General features: G+C 45.4%; 1 protein-coding gene across 2 annotated transcripts in view; it reads right to left on the bottom strand.

Moving 5' to 3' along the window:
• Nucleotides 1-10158, bottom strand: part of LOC118790614 (calcium/calmodulin-dependent protein kinase type II subunit alpha-like) — a 60858-nt gene extending 50700 nt beyond the window's left edge. For both annotated transcript variants that reach the window (XM_036547585.1, XM_036547584.1), the window contains exons 1-2: nucleotides 9934-10158; nucleotides 5151-5245 (exon numbers count right to left, since the gene is read on the bottom strand). In XM_036547585.1, coding sequence (XP_036403478.1) covers nucleotides 5151-5245; nucleotides 9934-9995 — 157 coding nt within the window. In that variant the 5' untranslated portion in view covers nucleotides 9996-10158. The remainder of the gene's footprint in view (nucleotides 1-5150; nucleotides 5246-9933) is intronic.
• Between the last annotated feature and the right edge of the window lie 7682 nt (nucleotides 10159-17840).

The raw sequence follows: 17840 nt of genomic DNA on the forward strand, positions 1-17840 counted from the left end.
TTATTGCGTGGCAGTGCCCTCCCACACATTCCCCATGAGGATGCCATATTCATTTGTCCCCCGCATTGCTGCACTGATGACCTTGTGAACTCTGAGGCTTCCTTCTCTCTATCTCTCTCTATCTCTCTCTCTCTCTCTCTCTCTCTCTCTCTCTCTCTCTCTCTCTCTCCCTCTTTCTCCCTCTCTCTCTCCCTCCCGCTCTCTCCCCCCCTCTCTCTCTCTAATACACACACATCCAGCCATGCCGTGACAGAGCATCAGTGGTCCATCCAGTAATCAGAAATCTTCCCTTTGCTGCTGTGCTCTCGCCTCCTATTGAGACCTCATTCTTTTACTTCCTGTGCCAGGGCAATCTTACACTGGGTGAGGTTTACTCACAGAATAGGAAAAACACGAATACCGCACCACATGGCACAGAGATTGCGGTCATTTGGTTTCATCTTGGGAGGCCTTTGTCCAAGGTTGAGCCCAGCATGTATTAGGTGTGCTGATGTCTCCTTTGCTTTCCAGAATAATATCTCTAATCTATTGTGGTGTATTTTCAGAAAATTACCTTTTTGTTGTCAGAAAGTGATATTTCTTCTTAAAATGCACTTTAATTTTCTCTTGCTTTGTGGAGACTACTTAGACTGAAATTCCTGATAGCGTGTACGATGTAATTACTCCCTTGATATCATCTTACCTTTGAATTAGACACACCATGGTATAATTCCCAGGATTTAAGTACTCTCTCTTCCCCGGGCTATAATTTCCTCCACCAACCAAACCAAATATCTCAGAGAGAAAAAGAGATTTTGGCAATATGAGTGAACAGTTTGAACTGACTGAACTTACCTGAACTGAGACAGAGAGAGAAAGAGACAGAGAGAGAAATTAAGCCTATGCTAGATTTCCAACTTGATTTCTTTCTCAATTGGCGGTAGAGTCTGCCATCATGTTCTGACAGTGGATCTTTCCACATAACAGTGAGGGTTCAAGGTTTGGACGATTTGATCCTGGACCAATGTCTTTGTCCTTTTGAACATGAACATGCTATTACATGCATTTTCTGCAGCACAGACAGTGTACCATACAGCTGACTATGCTCTCAACGTGTATAAATACATACGACATACGACAATACATATATGTCAGCATGTGTGTATTTCTTCCGATTGACACTTTATCATTGATGTGTTTCTACATAATCTGCCACTGTCATTCTTCCTGTTGCTCTTGTGACATCCACCGTATGTCTCCTGTTCCAGAAGCTTTGTCAAACCCAAACCCTTACATAACCCTTACATAACCCTTACACAACCCTTCATATATCACAGCATTGCATGCAGGCATGTAGAATATGTATCCATGCCATGATTAATTAAACACTAATAATTAATAAGGGGTCTGAAAGGGAACGTTAACATTTATAGCGGCTTCTACAAATATCGGCTCATGGTGCCCTCTGAAAAAAGGACACAGTCTCCCACTTGGTTGTTAGACTTGATGTGTTCTTTGAGTCTGGGGTGCTGTGACAAGCTGATGTCAAATTTCTTGACAGGTCTCTGGTGCTCCGTTCCCTTCCTACCACAGCCCGGCTCCACCTCCTCTATGTCTCCCCCTTTCTTCTAGTCCTGGTAATGCGTGCACAGTGATCTGCAGCCTTCACCGGCCCGACAGTCATTATTTTTAATTCCTTCACCTAGAGCCCCTATTATAACTTCCCCTTGTCCTTCCCTCAGTAATCCGCAGCCAGCATAAGTCAGACGTTCATTATATCCCTGGAGAAAATGAGTTTTCCTCCCCTCTTCTCTAAGACTGCATGCCCTTTCCTAAGCGCCCAACCCCAGCCATCCCTCCCCACCCCCCCTTCCTCCCGTCACTCAAGATAAGGTTTGTTATCTCGGGCGCACGTTGTCATCGCTGTGGGCTAAGAGTCTGGTGAAACGTGACAATGGCAGTCAACGTCAAACAAACCGTGAAAAGTCAACATAACCTCAATACGATGGGGAAGCTATAAAAGAGGGACATAAGCTCTCTTTTCATTATGGGGTAGGGTCAGTATTACATTGTATTCAAAAAAACTTCTGAAAAATAGGGGTTTTTTTTCTATTCACCTCAATAGATATTGATAATGTGCTGAAATTGTCTGAAACATTAAGACTAATAATGGAGCCATTTCATAACACTGAATTATGAAGGTTTCCCAGCAAACATTTATGGAATATTTTTTTAAGAAAACAGCAGTATTAGATGTAATTATGTTCATAATCTAGACCTCAACTGTGCGTCTTTCTGCAGTTAGAAGGCACCTCCATTCACGTGAGACAAACGGCTCACTTGTGCTTTCTGAAATCTCCATGCGACTATTTGCCATTGCGGGAAACGGATGTGACAACGGAAGGAATTGGGAGCAAGAAGAGGAACGTTTCTCACTGCCCAGGATGTCCGCAGCATTTGAAAAACAATCGCCCGGCCTCTGCCGAATACACCGCTCGCTCTCACCAGAAGATCGGTGCCGAACAACAGCGATGACATGCACTTATACATATACATCAAATCGAACCGTGCACCTAGCAACGCTGTGTGGGAGGTGTGTGTCGCTGATCACTCAGAGACACCTCGGGGGCATTCCACGTCCTCCCCCACTCCAACCACACAACACTTAGTGCCCTGTGGCAGCCCAGCCACCAGCGATTCTCGCTCCCATTGTTGCATGTTCTGCAATTCATTAATGCCAATATCTGCCTTTCTAAGTTCACGGCAGCTTTTTCGCTCTAAACAAAATATGCCGTTTGACTTTGGGTCTGCGCAGCAAGGGGCGTTTTGAATATGAGAGTTTTCCCCAAGTGTGGGGTCTTATAATAACAAACAGCCATTTGGCAGTTGTGAGCTCCTAGCAGAACAGGGAAAACTGGATGATTCGATTGCTTCCATACGGTAAACAAGTCAAGTTGCTGTTTTTGCGTGCTGTAGCTCTTGAGGTTAAGAACTCAGCGTGGTGCCCGAGATGAGACAGGCAACAGATTGAGCGAGTTTAGATGAAGTCAGTGGATGTTCACCAAAGAGAAATCTCACAGCGGGATATAACTCACACAATGATTAAAAAAAAAAAAAAAAAATCTTAATCAGTGCTATCCAGAGTTCTGACTTTTTCCAGAAAAGAAGAGACAGTCCTCTCTTCAAGCGAATAGATCTGCAGCAGGAGCGCACCTCTGATAGCTGATCCCAGCTGCAGAATGTAGAGATTGTGTGTTTCTCTTCTAATTGAGGCCAGGAAACAGCAGGCCCTTGTAATGGAAAAAAAAAACTGTGCTCCAGGAGAGAAGAATGGGGACTCCTTTAAAAATTCATGAGCCCTAACGAAACAGGTGGTGCTGGTTTTGAATTTTACCCGGTTTGATAAATGATCGCTTTCCGCATCGTCAGCAAGGAGCAGCGGTGAGAATCCCGTAATTACCCGACAGACGGCTTCTGGTTGGGTTTTCAAAGCAAAACGCCCACCAGGTTTGGTTGTTTTTCCTCTGCGGTTCCTCATAGTTAAAACTAATGGCTCAAGGTGCTACTTGCCTTGTCCATTTCATAGATGGCACAGGCCTGGATTTTTAACAAGGTTCTCTCAGACGAGCATTACTCTGCACCATAACTTTCACAGAAAGAACGTTGAGAAAGTGAAGGCAGCCAGTGAGAAACTGATGAGCAGTAATGTCACATCATAAAAAAATTAGAAATTAAAACGAAGGAATGAATTCTGTAGTTGAAATTAGCAGAGACATAACCTCAAATAGAACAACAATGCATAACAGGTGTAAGAGCTCCAAGTGATTTCTCAGTCATCGCCACCAACACAAAATGCAAACTCTTTCCTACCCAAATGGATATTTGATATTATATTTGTCATGAGAAAAAAACTAATTGTTCTCAGACCTAATGCAGTATCCTTTGCAGTGTCCTTCATGGAAATAATTTTTAAATATTTCTCAAAGTATGTTGCCTAATCCCAGTCCAAAAGTAATGCAAGATGACAGAGATAAAGTGCTGTTAAAGATGTCTGTAGACTTAATCTCTGAATGATGACAATCTGGAACACAGTCAGGCAGTTTGGTGGGAGTCTGGTTCTGTTGGATCTGCTTTCACATCAGTTAAGAAAGAACAGCATGACTGTCTAAAGTCCCCCAGAGCAACCAAAAAAGCCTGGGACAATTTTCTTCTTTTTTAAACTAGGCAACACATTGTACAACATGTCCACAGCTCTGATTGTTTATTTCTCCAGAAAATAACTCTTGCACTGAACTCAAAAAACAAACTTCCATGATACATAAAGAAGCACTTATTGATTGAATCTACAAATGATATTTACTTGTTTTTTTACCATCTAAATTGTATAGTTTAACTCTGCGTCCTTTTGATAACTCACAATAGAGGAGAGTATAACGTCAAACCTGGTGACAGACCACATTCCAAGTCACATGACCCCAAATCTTTCAACCACCCTGACAGAAAGAAAGGAGAAATTCAAACCCAATGCTGAGTGTTTTATATATGTGCGTCTTTCTGATATATATATATCAAACAATAAGCACACAATGAAGTCTTTCATTTACCTTGTTAGCTTATTGTGGGCTTTGAAGCAACAGCATGAATGTTGTTTGATTGTAACGGAGACTGATCCACAGCAATAAACTATCCCATTGTAGGCTTTGGCATTCTTCTCCGCAGCCAAGGAGAGGCAACAATGCGAAATGGCATCTAAAGACGAGCTCCCCATTGATGATTTCATTGCGTTTCTTGAAGAGGTGAGCTGAGAGCACTTACCCACTCATTATCATCAGAGAGAAGGAGAGCAACTGGGATGCTCCTGAGGGGGTGCAGTTTGGACATGCCCCCAGGAACATCAAGGTGCAATCACTTGTAATAAGATTGATGTAATTAGACCCTAAAGAGACAATCTTCTCAGTCAAGCATTCACCTTACACTTATGCAATGTCATTTACTAATCTGTGCATTTGTTTCGATACACCCACTTTTGCGCAACACAACACACACTCACTGCGATTAACCCAGAGTATTGAATTTACCTGTTTAGATTCAAATCATCGGTTCACACCTGGGATAAAACTGAACCTAAAGGCATGGTAGTAACAGCAAGTGAGCAAGGATGGAGTACCTACCCCTGGCAGAAAGCTTCTTGGTGTTGATGATCTTGGCAGCATACTCCTGTCCTGACATCACCTTCATACACCTGCGCACCACTGAAAAGGCTCCCCTGGGAAACAAGGAAGTGAGACCGCTGTGAGGCGTGGGCAGCAATCATATATCAATTAAGTTGACCTGAACATCATGCTGACTAATGTCAGCTCAGCCTGTTGTCATTATAGATGCTGGCCCACTCAAAAGTGAGCTTTGGACGGAGTCTGGAAGCTTCTTTCATAAGCATCGGAGTTAAACAAAGGAGAGATCACGGAAGATGAAAGGAGCGTGTTGCCACCTGTGATCACAGCGAACCAGAGGTACACTGACATGACACAGAGTTAGCATATGTGGGAAAACCTGATTCCATAGCCTTGGACTCATGACAAAGTCCAGACATTTGCCCTGGGAAAAACAATCAGGCTGAACTGGGCCAGCTTTGGCTCCAGCTCACATTAGATTGGTTCCAGCTCCACAGCGAGAAAAAAGAGCGTGCAGCATCTCACAATCAGCTTAAGCCTTGAGCCCATATTCACAGTCTCAGGGTATATTCTGCATCATTAATTCGCTATTAATGTTTCATAATGGAGTTGCACATGCACTCCAGGCTTTTGTGAAAGCAAACTTCCATAATTCAAAATAACAACATAACGCTGCAGAGTCCACAGCCTGGAGCTAAGTATTACTCCTACTGATATAGCATATCTGCAGCTTTGAGCCGCAAAGGAGTGATATAGCTCAGGAAGGCCTTTAAATCGCACCACAGAGTACTTTGGATGCTGGGCTAAGCAGCGGCAAGGGAGAAACAGGTCTGTTTGTTTGGCAAATTGCACAGTGGATTGGTGCAATTCAGAGTGGTGGTCTTTCGCCAGCCCTCATATTCAACACGTCCAGTGTGGATTTTATCTGGAACTGGACTGCTGTCTGATTCTTTATTATAGTTACCTCTCAAATAAAGAATGTGTGTGTGTGTGTGTGTGTGTGCGTGCATGCTTGCGTGTGGGTGTGTGTGGTTGTGTGTGTGTGCGTTTGTATGTGTGTCTGCCAAAGTGTGTATGTGTGTTTGTGTGTGTACCGGGAGATGAAAGGATCAGAGGAGAGTAAGCATGACAGTGAGTCAGAATCAGCCAGGCCTGAGAGGAAACAGCACCCCACAATCAAACAACAAACTTTCCTTCCAGTTTCCCCCACCGTTACCTCTGCACAATGACTGCAGAGCTGTGCTCTCATTAAAACCTGAGAAGCAGCCAAGAGGCAGCAGCCTCCACATGTACTCACCATATAACCACTGCTGTGCCAGCGCTGCCCTTTACGGCCTTTATTTGGCACCACATGGTTAGGAATATATATTTTTTTATGTATGATATACACCAGTATTTTTGCTCTGGCTTTGAAGTGGCAGACCCCGATGCACATTCCTTGCCCAACTGGCATCATCGGGACTCGCAAGACTGACCATTTCCACCTTAACCCCCACATGGTGCTTGTGGGAGCTTGTGGGCACTAGATATCAATGGACCGCATGCTCTATCACAGCATTCCCCAAGTCTCTCCAGCCCCTACCACCACGAGAGAGTGCTGGAGCATAAGGCATTTCACAGTGATGGGTATTTGGGGTGGACAACCACACTGCCCCCCCCCCCCCCCCCCAAGATTCTACTCCCCCATGGAATTTTATAAGTGGTGCTTCTTTAGCCTTTGGACTGCAGCTGCTGCCACAGAACCACATCTCTGTGGTCCTTTGCTGCAAGCTGGGATAGGCTGTCGGGGTGATCATGCCACTTTACAGCTGTGAAAATGAACCCAGGTTCAGGCGCCAGGAGGTTTTCCATTATCTTTTTTTTTTCTGCCATGCTGGCCCTCTTCGGCTCAGCCTGCTAGCGTTACGGGTGCTGGCCTCTTTACAACTGAGCTGTGGGGGGAGTCAGCAAGCTGCTTCAGAACTTTGCCTCCGTCTGCATTGGTGCTGAAAACCAGGAGGGGGGTAAATATGGAAGTGAACTCAGAGCCATCAATGATCACAGCACACAGCCAGAGAGAGACAGAGGTGTTATGGAAGCTCCTCTTTTTTAGGGAAAACCTCAGCCCAGGGGTTGCTGGCAAATTCCAGGCAGTCACCTGCATCTGGTCAAATGGCAGGGTGCAGTTTACTACATCATGTGCTGTGGCTGTGGGTAAAGCCAGGAAAAAGCAGCGTTGTGCTGGGTCAGCCTGCTTTCGCTCCAGTCAAGCCTGTTTCTAGCTCTGCGGTAGAAGAGGCCTCTTCCTCATTAGTACACCAACTCACCCAGAAAAGGTTGAAAACTCTTCACAAGTCGTTGCCTTCCAACAGGACCAGTAGAAGACTCACTCCCCGTAAAGCTGATCCAGAATCAGTTGCTCCTATTTTAATCACAAACCTGACCCTCATGAGACTTTTATGAAATTGTAACTGATCAGTCAGTGCTTGACAATCATATCAGAGCTACCAGATGGTTTGAAGCACATCATGCAGTTAAAATTTTCCTCTCTCTCTCTCTCTCTCTCTCTCTCTCTCTCTCTCTCTCTCTCTCTCTCTCCCTCCCTTTCTGTCCATCTATCTCTCTTTCTTGGCAGTTACATTGATTCACTCTTCTGTGGTAAAGGCAGCCAGATCTTAGTGGACAGCATCGGAGATCAGACCAGTTAATTCCTCCGTATTCAGTTAAAAACAAATCTGATTGGCTTTCTCTCTGATGGACACCCTCGTGCCGATCCTCAGTCTCCTTGGAGACTGTTTTAATTGATTTAAGGGTCTTTGCTGCCACTGAGATGACGTGTTTACTTTGACGAGTCCGCCCGTCGATACAGGGGACATGGCTCAACAGAGAGATAAATTTCACCCCTTCAACTGAGCGCTAACAAGTACCCAATGAGAGGTCAGAGACAGGGGGGTGGGGTGGTGTAAAGATGGGAGGGAGGATGACAGTTGGGGGGGGGGGGGGGGGGTAGCATAAACCACACCCACAGACAATCAATACAGACACGCAGAATAGCAAAACCTTTTTTCAAAGAAATGAACTCCAGTTCCCGTTGGACAGAAGTGTTCTTCCAACACGGAGCAAAATGTCACCATGTGCACAAAAACTCAAGTCCAGAGGAGCAAAAAGTACGCTGGTCCTTCTCCCTTTTTTCAGCCATAATATCGTTTGGCCAGCTCTTCGGTGATCCGGGAAGTGCGTCTGCTCACCTTTCACATAAACCTGTTTTGTCATCACCCTGGACTAAAAATAAGAATACGAGATTGGGCTCCTCTCGAGACCAGCGCGCCCGTCGCCTGTCGAGGAACGGCGCGTAATAAAATGAATGGATGCGGCGGTAAGTGCCACTCATGTGCGACTCGCGTGTGGCGGGGTGGGAGACATCGGATTATGAAATGTTTCAATTTCAGAGTATTGGATTGCCGCCCCCAAATTGAATTATGTAAGTGGCTTTTGGTTGCCTGGCGTGGGCTGCGAGGTAGAGAGTGGGAGTAGGACGGGACAGCGAGCCAGTCAGGGGTCATGCGCTGCTGCCTGCTCATTTCACAGGGGGCGGGAGAGGGGGGGGGGGGGGTGATGGGGAGGAATGCTGAAATCAAATGAGCTTTATTCAGGTATCAGAATGGCTACAGCCAGGGTGACGCCAGCTGGTCAACACCAGTGAAAACAATTACTGCCCATTGAAGCACACACAACATCATACATCCATACAAACATGTACAGGATGCAGGATCATTCCACTGCGCACACACATATTGGCTCTTGCACAGGATTCATGGAGATACACTCACATGGGCACACACACGGGATTCAGGCACACACACACACACACACACACACACACACACACACAGTATCATGCACAGAATTGGTTCACACACATGCACACTTGCACACACAAATGCGCGCACGTATACAAACACTCACATTCCTATTCCCCATCAACTGACAAAATTTCAAACCGCTAATTTGTGGAATTACACACTGTACTCGTATTACTCTTTGCAAAATATTTCTGTTTTTCAAGCATGAGAGCAAAGGCCAGTCTCCTCACCTCATTCTACCCCAAGGAACCTTTGCATTGACCTTAAGGGGTCAATTTGCTGCTAACTAACAGCATGGTTCCCTGCACTGTCTTCTGCTTGCACTTGAAAGTATACGCAATTGATTTACTTGTCCTAACGCATACAAATCCAACCTGTCAGTTCATTGTAGAGCACCTGTGCTTGTTCGATAGTCACAGAATTTTCTGAATACTACTTCTTGCCTTTAGAACTAAAAGCGTCCTCATATCCCATCAGAGAATATCACACTCGTTTCACCTATTCCCACATTAGTAATCAGCACGCAGTCTTCCCTCTTTTTCTTTCTCTTTTCCTCTCCATCCCTCTTTCTCAATTCTTGTCATTTTCTTTCTCTGTCTCGCTCTCTCTCTCTTTCTCTCTCTGTCCCCACATCTCATGTCCCACCTCTTTTTCACGTCAAAAAAGTTCCCTCAGGGAATCTGACAGGTCACTCCATCATGGCCACAAATACATCTAACGATATGGTCCAACTTGATACACTGACCCTGCCAACGGTCCTGTGAACTTTCTCTCCTCATTCTCCCGCTCACTCAATGCTGGACTGGCCAACAAAACAAAGAGACATTTCCTGGAAGCTCTCTGCGCAATCTTTGTGCGGGAAGGCAGTTTTGTTTCTTTTGACTCTCACATCCACGTATTAAACATTAAACAATAAGAAGGAAATGAGTGACTGAACTTACTTGCCCAGCTCCTCGAATAGCTGGTATTCATCGGTGAAGCGTGTACAGGTGATGGTGGCCATGCTGGAGGCTGTGAGGAGGATCTATGTGCGGTGTGCGTTCTCTGCAGTTCTTTGTTCTTGTTTTTTTTTTGCTCTTCTCGCTGTTTTGTTGAGGTTGCGGACGGGGCTTGTGCGAGCCAGCCTTTGAAAGGAGCTTCTCGATCACTTTCCCGATCTCTGGAGTGAACTGAGAGAGCGAGCGGGGTGGGGGGGGGATGCTGGGAGATTGACAGATTCGCTTCGGCATCAAGCCCGCCCTCCCGCTCCTGTCTCCTCCAATCCCGGCCCAGCCCAGCTCTGGAATACACAGCCCCGTTGGCATGGCAACTGCATCCCCTCAGCGCTCTTGCTGCTCACAGCCGTGCACAGAGGCTCACATGCACGCACGTACATTAGCGTGCACGAGCATACAGACACAGGCTCGTGCACACAGAGAGATGGGGTTTTGACTTCCTCAGGCAATAAGGGGCAGATTTAATTTGAATCAATTGGTAACCATTCTTTTTTCCCTCGTGAACTACTGGCAAACTGTTGCCTTGGTGATGTGCATACACTGTAAATTCGTTTTCTGGTGAAGGGTTGATTGTGTAGCGTGCTAACGAATGATAAATCTGCACATCTGTGGTGCTGGTGATAGAATTACAATCGAGTGTGAGAAGAAGCAGATCTCACAAGCAGTGCTGCCTGAGCTCACTGTCTCTGTCGATTGCATTTCTTTTTCTGCAAATCTCTCCAGGCGAATTCCATCTCTCAGCTGGTGGCGTCAAGAGAATTTCTGCCCCTCTGACGGCTGGTTGGCCCTGCAGCAACTTCCATCCAACCATGTATTGACGATGGGTTGACTGATTACCCAAGCACTCCAATTAAATGTCTTAAGGGTTAAGGTAATGAGATGACAGACCAGAGAACGTTGTAATCAGGAGAAAACGCAGAAATCTGTTAATCCTGCCCAAAGGGGAGCTTTCACCCGTAATTCTGTACGCACTGAATCCAGGCAGGCCTGTCACAATGGCCTGGCTCAACCCCAGAGTCTGAACCGAAGTTGGGTCCCCTGTCAATGGCAAGAAGCATGTAAATGAAAGCAATGACACTCACAGAGTCTCAGAGCCCAAGGGGGTGATGTACGCAGTCTGTCACAAATGGAGAGTGTCATTAAAATTTGATGATTCCCCTCCCTGCTCCCCACCCCCCTCCAGAAAGTGCTGGCTGTTCTGCGCTTGGGTCCCAGAGAGTCATTCTTTATCTCTTCTCTCCCGCAGTCTTTACCAATCTGCTTTTTTGGTCTGCATTTTCCCGGGTTAATTGAGATGGCAGTGTGGCATAACAGTAGGGGACTGGGCTCGTGACCAGAGGGGCGCAGGTCGAAATCCAGCTGTGAAAGCTTTTTTTTTTCACACACACGTCCAGGGAGATCTACGTTGCTCACATTATCCATTTATGTGGCTGAATTTCTACTGCAGTGGTTGCAGCACAGCACACGTATGAAGGTAACTGAGTTTTTTTCACCAGACATACAGACCTTTACAGCATCCTAGCAATGTGTGCCTATAGAAGTTGCCGAATTTGTTTTTCTTTCTTAACCATTTGAGGCAGCAGTGTAGCATGGTGGTAAGGATCAGGGCTCATAACCGAAAGATTGCTGGTTCATTTCTCCGCTGGGGCACTGCTGCTGTACCCTTGGGTAATGCACTTAACCCATAATTGCCTCAGTAAATACCCAGCTGTATAAATAGATAAAATTGCAGCCTATGTAAGTTGCTGTCTGTTAAAAGACAATAATGTAATGTAACCAATTAATGAAGAGATGAGCACATTTTATTTGTCTATCATGTTAGAAAGGTCAAAACTGAAGAAAGGAAACATTCAGAAATAAATTTGCTGATTAACCTCAAATTAGCCTCACTAATGGTGACTTCCATCTACGTTCGGAGGGTGATTCCAGATAATTTTTTTTTTTTTTTGCCTGTGATTCCCCCCATCTGCCCTGTGTCTCTCAGACAGGCATGATTAATGGAGTTGTTCAGATTGCATTCAGGCATGCACTTTTGATCACACGTTTCTGCAGGACCGTGCCAGGATGAGAGCGTCTTCTTGGACAAGCGTTCAAGCGTTGTAATACGATGATGGTTTTTTTTTTTTTCTTTTTTCTCTCTCTGCCAAATGGAATCAGTTCAAATAACAATGTCCTGATGCTGCAGGGGTTTAGTTGCCGACTTGGAACCTTTTTTTTTCAGTCTCCAGCACAGAAGCCCACGGTTCCTGTTGGGCCTCAGGTTTATCTGACTACTTTACCCTCAGTGACATAGCCAGCCTACTCATTAGAATAGCCTCTTGCTCCTTGGAGCTCAGCCTCTCCAGCCTCCAGCTGAGAAAATGTTTTTGATGTATTTCAAAAGTATGCTTGCAACATATACACACACACACACACAAACACACACACACACAATCTCTGCCTGACTGAAACTTAAACTGAAATAAATGCTTTCCATGTGGAGAGGAGGAAAGGTTCTCAAGGTTAGTCAAGACCCACTGAGCCGTACATTCTGTCTGCTCCTGCATGCTGCAAAAACAACACTACAGACTCCCTGCTGCCCCTCAGTGTTGAGAATGGGTATTGCAGTCTGGTGGTGTTGCTACAGCAAATCTGTTGAATTCACAAATATGTGTGTGCGTACTTTTGCTTGTGATGGGTGGTCAAACATATGCATCTGTGCATAGTTTTTTATGTAGTGCATCTGTGTGTTTGTGTGAAATGTTGATATTAATATTAATCTCATTGTAAACTTCCTGAGGCATGCAAGGTAATTATGTTCCTAACGGCATTGCCTGTGTTGTTAAAGCAGCTTTTGAAACTAATTACTCCTGTCCTCTGAACCCTCTGAGGCGTGCATCTAATTGATTCCAGCACTAATAATGAGGGAGGGAGTAGCAGGAGACGAGCCCAACGGCTGCTGTCCGAACAGCGCGACAGAGACGGGGAGGGACGGCGAGAGAAGAGGAGAGGGGAAGACTGGGGAAAAGAGGGAGCGAGAGACAGGTGGAGCCGGGAGACAGCAGGGTGGTGGGAGTGGGGAAACAGGCATCATAGGTTACACACTTCAGTCATGTCATTTGTTGGGAACATTTCACTTTTATCTGAAATGAGAGCCTCTTGTATGGTCCGGTTTGTTCAGAGTAAAGGAAAGCATTTTGATGAAGTGGAAAAGGAGCGGGTCTTGCAACCAAGAGGTTGCTGGTTTGATTCCCTGCTGGGGCACTGCTGCTGTACTTTTGGACAAGGTACTTCACGCAGAATTGCCTATTAAATAATAAATGAAAAACAAAAAATTGTAGCCTGTGTAAGTCGCTCTGCATAAAGAGCATCTGCTAAATGACAATAATGTAATGTAAAAATAAAAACAGAACAATATTTGAATCATATAAGGATGATGAACTGGGGAAGCTGCTGTGAGAGAGATCACTGTCAGATTCACCTGAATGAGTGAGATCTGCAGGCAGACAGGCGTCTGCACATCAGCCGTGCAACCGCGCAAAAAACAGCTGCATCCGACACGCCAAAGTTCGCCAAAGCTCCCACGGACCGCTCCCGCTGCCTTTTCCACGTCTCCATGGCAACCCCCAAACTTAGAACACAGCTAACCTTTTTTTGGATGCTGGGCTTAGCTGGATGGAACCGGATTTAAAGCATCCCTCCGCTGAGGTGGATGGAGGCGGGGGTGTAAGAACTACCTCGCTACAGCCACCCCCCCATCCTGATTCCTTCCTGTGTCCGTTCCCCATGCCCCTGTCTCCCTGTCTCCTTGCTGTTTCCCCTGCTTGAATGGGCTGATGGGATAGTTGTGTCAACAGTTTATTACAGATTCCGGAAGGCAGGTTCCTCCCACAGAGAGGAGTGCAGCTGGGTGGGAGAGCGCAGCCGCCGTCTGTGCTTATGGAGGGGGAGAAGGAGGCCAGAATCCACCCTCCCAGGCCTCCCTACCCCTGCCCCGCACTCAGAACCCGCTCCAGAGATGCGATAAGGGACTGGCTGAGCGGCAGCCTTACAGCAAGGCACGTTTTCATTTCCCTAATCCTCTCAAACCAATAAAAAAGAAAAAACTTCTGATCTTCTGATGTTAGAGGGCTCCTTGGACCGCCGTCTGAAAAACAATCCAGCGTTTACCTTTCACGTATCAGTTACCTTGTGTATCTGTTTGGGGCTTGGAGTTAATTAATTTTATGTTTTCTGGGGAAAGTCGGAGAAAAGCATTTGAAAGCAAACCCCTGGGAAAGTCATTGTTTTCACTGCATGCACCAAGCAATCACTAAGTCCCTCTCAAGGCTGATTTATATATCTGATTTACGCAGCCCCAACCAAACACATTCCCTGGGTTTTATTTCCCTTCTAGAACAACTCAAGGTGCTTTTCAAGGGCATATAAAGATCTAATCGCACAGTCAGGCAGTGGTCTTTCAGCCAGGTCCTGAGGCAGGTTTCAAGTTGTGGGAAACAGACTATTGAAGGCAGGGAAGCCATGGGCTCTACAAGCTGCTTTGCAAGGCAGGACTTTTCATCTTTCGGTATGAGGGCTCTCGGATTGATGCTCAGCAACATCGGTCCCTGCGATGGGGCCTAAAGCATGTAGAGGAGCGTAGGCATAAAATAACAGGCCTTTAATGGGATTTATATGAAAGTAGCTATTGCCAGAGCAAGAAATGCTCCTGTCATGAGATGAAAGGAAGAAACTGATGGAGGATGGCAGTGTGTCATGTGTCGAGTGCTCTCCGATTCCTGCTCCAGCCCAGTTCTGAATGCTTTTCTCGCACGCCGTCAGAACGGAGGGGGAAAGACTGACATGTCCTGGCAGAGACGCGGGTTACATAATCTTTAATAACAGAACCCATGGGGGATTGTGAAGCCCCAGCCATCCACAGGCTCTGTTTAGGGGCCAGGAGCGAGGGGTGGCAGGGCTTTACATCATTAGAACATCAAGGACTTCATAAAAAGGGATCTGTCATTTTACTGAGCACAGCTCTGATCGATCCCTCTTTATAGGTCGGCTGCAGGAAAATACCAGTCTCGGGTGCACCCCCCCCCCCGTTTGAAGTTGGCTCCATGGTTACCTTAGTTCTGGGCCAGCTCCCAATTCCCAATTAAAGGACTCTAATTAGTCAATAATTTGAGTTAATGAAATCAGAGACAGCAAGGCTTGTGAATAAGCAGCAGATGGCTGGATTAGATTAGGAATTCATTTTTCTAAAGCCACTCAATGTGTTCCACTCTGATTGGCCCAGACGATCAGAATGGCGTGCTTGAGCCAATCAGAGTCGACCGGTTGTTGAAACAAGAAGCTCATCTCCTGCCTGAGGACCTGCGAGAATGGCAGGGAAGACAGTTTCACAATGTGCGATGGCGGAGAGTGTGCATAAGGTGAACCGTGGAGTGACTGTATTCAGTGTACCTTTTTATTCCAGAGGAAGCCTCTGTCTGTTGTCATTTTTGACAGCAGCCTGGATTCTAAAGCTCAACAGACACAGAGCAACAATACAACATACATCCAAGTTAAAAATCTGAGTTATTAAAGGTTTTTGTTCTGTTGTGGTTATCCCAGTTACACAGTTCGTCATTGACGTTACCCAATGACAAAGTGAAGCTTGAGATCATCCGTCCCATATCTATAACAGTACAAAGACATCTGTAACAGTTCTCTTAGTCCAAGACAAAAGACAGCAAAGCAAAAGCTCGTCAATACAGTCCTCCCAAGAGACCTTGAATACAGAAATACTTTCCATTTGAAAGAAAAAAACAATCCTTGCACCAGGTAATGATGAAATGAAAAAGAAACCTGTTGGAACATGTTTCCCAAAAAATGCTGTGTAGAAACTGCATAAAAAACTGAGAGCAAAATGTATGAAATTGAGCATTATTCAACAGAAATGTCTCTGCCTCCACTGTATTTTTTTTTTCAACATTTTTTGGAGTGTAAAAAAAAGTACAATAAAAAAGGAAAGCGTTTTGATGTTAAAAATCCTAGGTGCTGTGAAGCATATTATCATAACTCCACATAAATGATGTCCCATGGGGCACTGTTCCGTCGCTCAGCATGTCTGAAAGAGAGGGAGACGGAGTCAGAGAGGGAACAACTGTCTCATTAGGAAAATCACTTTCCCTGGCAAATCATTAACCAAAGAAATTGAGTAAGTGCAGGAAACCAGACATAAAAATGACAAAATTAAACGTCTTCCTGTTAATACGGGCTGCACCGGAGCATGCCTAAATGGTGAAGTTCCACATGTGCTGATTAGATAATTACACCTTTTTAATGATATTGACTTTGTCTTTTCTACAAGACACATCTGGAGCTGAGAGCACCACGTGCGGCATAAGCCTTTGCGGACATATGTAGACAGAAAATCATTAGACTGATTGTGCAAATTCAGATAAAAGGATGAAAGCTTAAGTCTGCTGTGTTGGACAGAGGTGACTTTCAGACCAAGGAAGCCGTGCTCGAATTAGAATGTTGCTCTCGGATGACGAGATTCTATTTTCTGCAAGCACATTCAGGTGGCTGTTACTTGGGTTTTTTTCCCCCATCAAATTAAACAGCATAACATGCATCAGATAGGAAGATACAACAGTCCTGTTACAAGCCTGTTACAACAGATGTCAGAAATGACCACTTTCACTGTCTCAACATATCATGATGCCTTAAGGTCGAGTATGAGTTACAGCTCAGTTCAATACAATTACGTGGAGGTGAGTACACTGAGTGGCATAAATGAGTGGCAATTTTGAATAAACTGCAACACGAAGATGAATCTAATGCGCATCATCCTCCTTTCCTATGTCCATTAGCTTGACTCTGTGATCACTACACATGACTGTCTGCACATGAATCACTGCACTCAACAAATGGCACAGCTGTAACAGACACCTAATCCATATTTCACCGCGCCGAAATGCAAAACATGAAATAGGAATAAACTGCACATTTATATTTAATCTCCCATCAGGCCGGCTCTCCTTCACGGTGGGAAGGAGAAGGACGGGCAAACTCTGCTCTTTGCTCCCCCGTGATGATTTGATCACATCAAACGTCATCTCCGCACCGCTCAACGCCGCGGCGACCCCCGACCTCCTGCAGGGGCCGAGGCGTGCCCCTGCTCCGCAGGACAGGGTGGACACTATCCCCGCTGTCACGAAATGCCAGCAGCATGAAGATGTGTCATGACAAGACAGTTCATTCAGCCCTGCCCGGCACAAGTAAACACGTCAGGAAAATGCATTTTCAACTGGAAATGCGTCAAGATATCGGACATCTGTGATTCCTCCAGTACATTTAAAACGACGTGCAGAGAACACGTTTTCAGAGAGCGTTTTTGTTGTATGCCATTTCTCTATTAACTTTTTTCCCCATTTCTTTTTCCAGCTTCCATGCTTCCCAATTCTGTGTGCCTGCACGTTGTGCAAGCACAGTAAAGAATTTGTGGACATACGTGATCTAGTTCTGATGAGACTGCCCATGAGACTGCCCATGTCATTACACGGAATACCTGGTTGTTACAGGCAAACAGATTCATCATGACAGAAGAGGTCTGTCATGACAGAGGAGTTTTGGCGGGATAAAAAGAAAATGGATATGTCATGATGGGTAAGGTAAGAAAGCCAATGGGGAAGGGTAGCCTTACATTGGAGCGGTTTTGCACTGCAATTGTCAGGAAATGAATTTTTCATTTTCCTTGGTGTTTCTCCAACCATTCATACCACTTCACACTTTCCCGATTAATCTCAAATGTCACAGCTCTGTGGCTATGAAAAATGAGCATGGATACCTCAGTTTTGATATCAATAAACACCTTTTTTATATATAAATCATTTCCACATTTT

The sequence above is a fragment of the Megalops cyprinoides genome, chromosome 16 (genome assembly GCF_013368585.1).
Source record: "Megalops cyprinoides isolate fMegCyp1 chromosome 16, fMegCyp1.pri, whole genome shotgun sequence".
Classification (NCBI taxonomy): Eukaryota; Metazoa; Chordata; class Actinopteri; order Elopiformes; family Megalopidae; genus Megalops; species Megalops cyprinoides.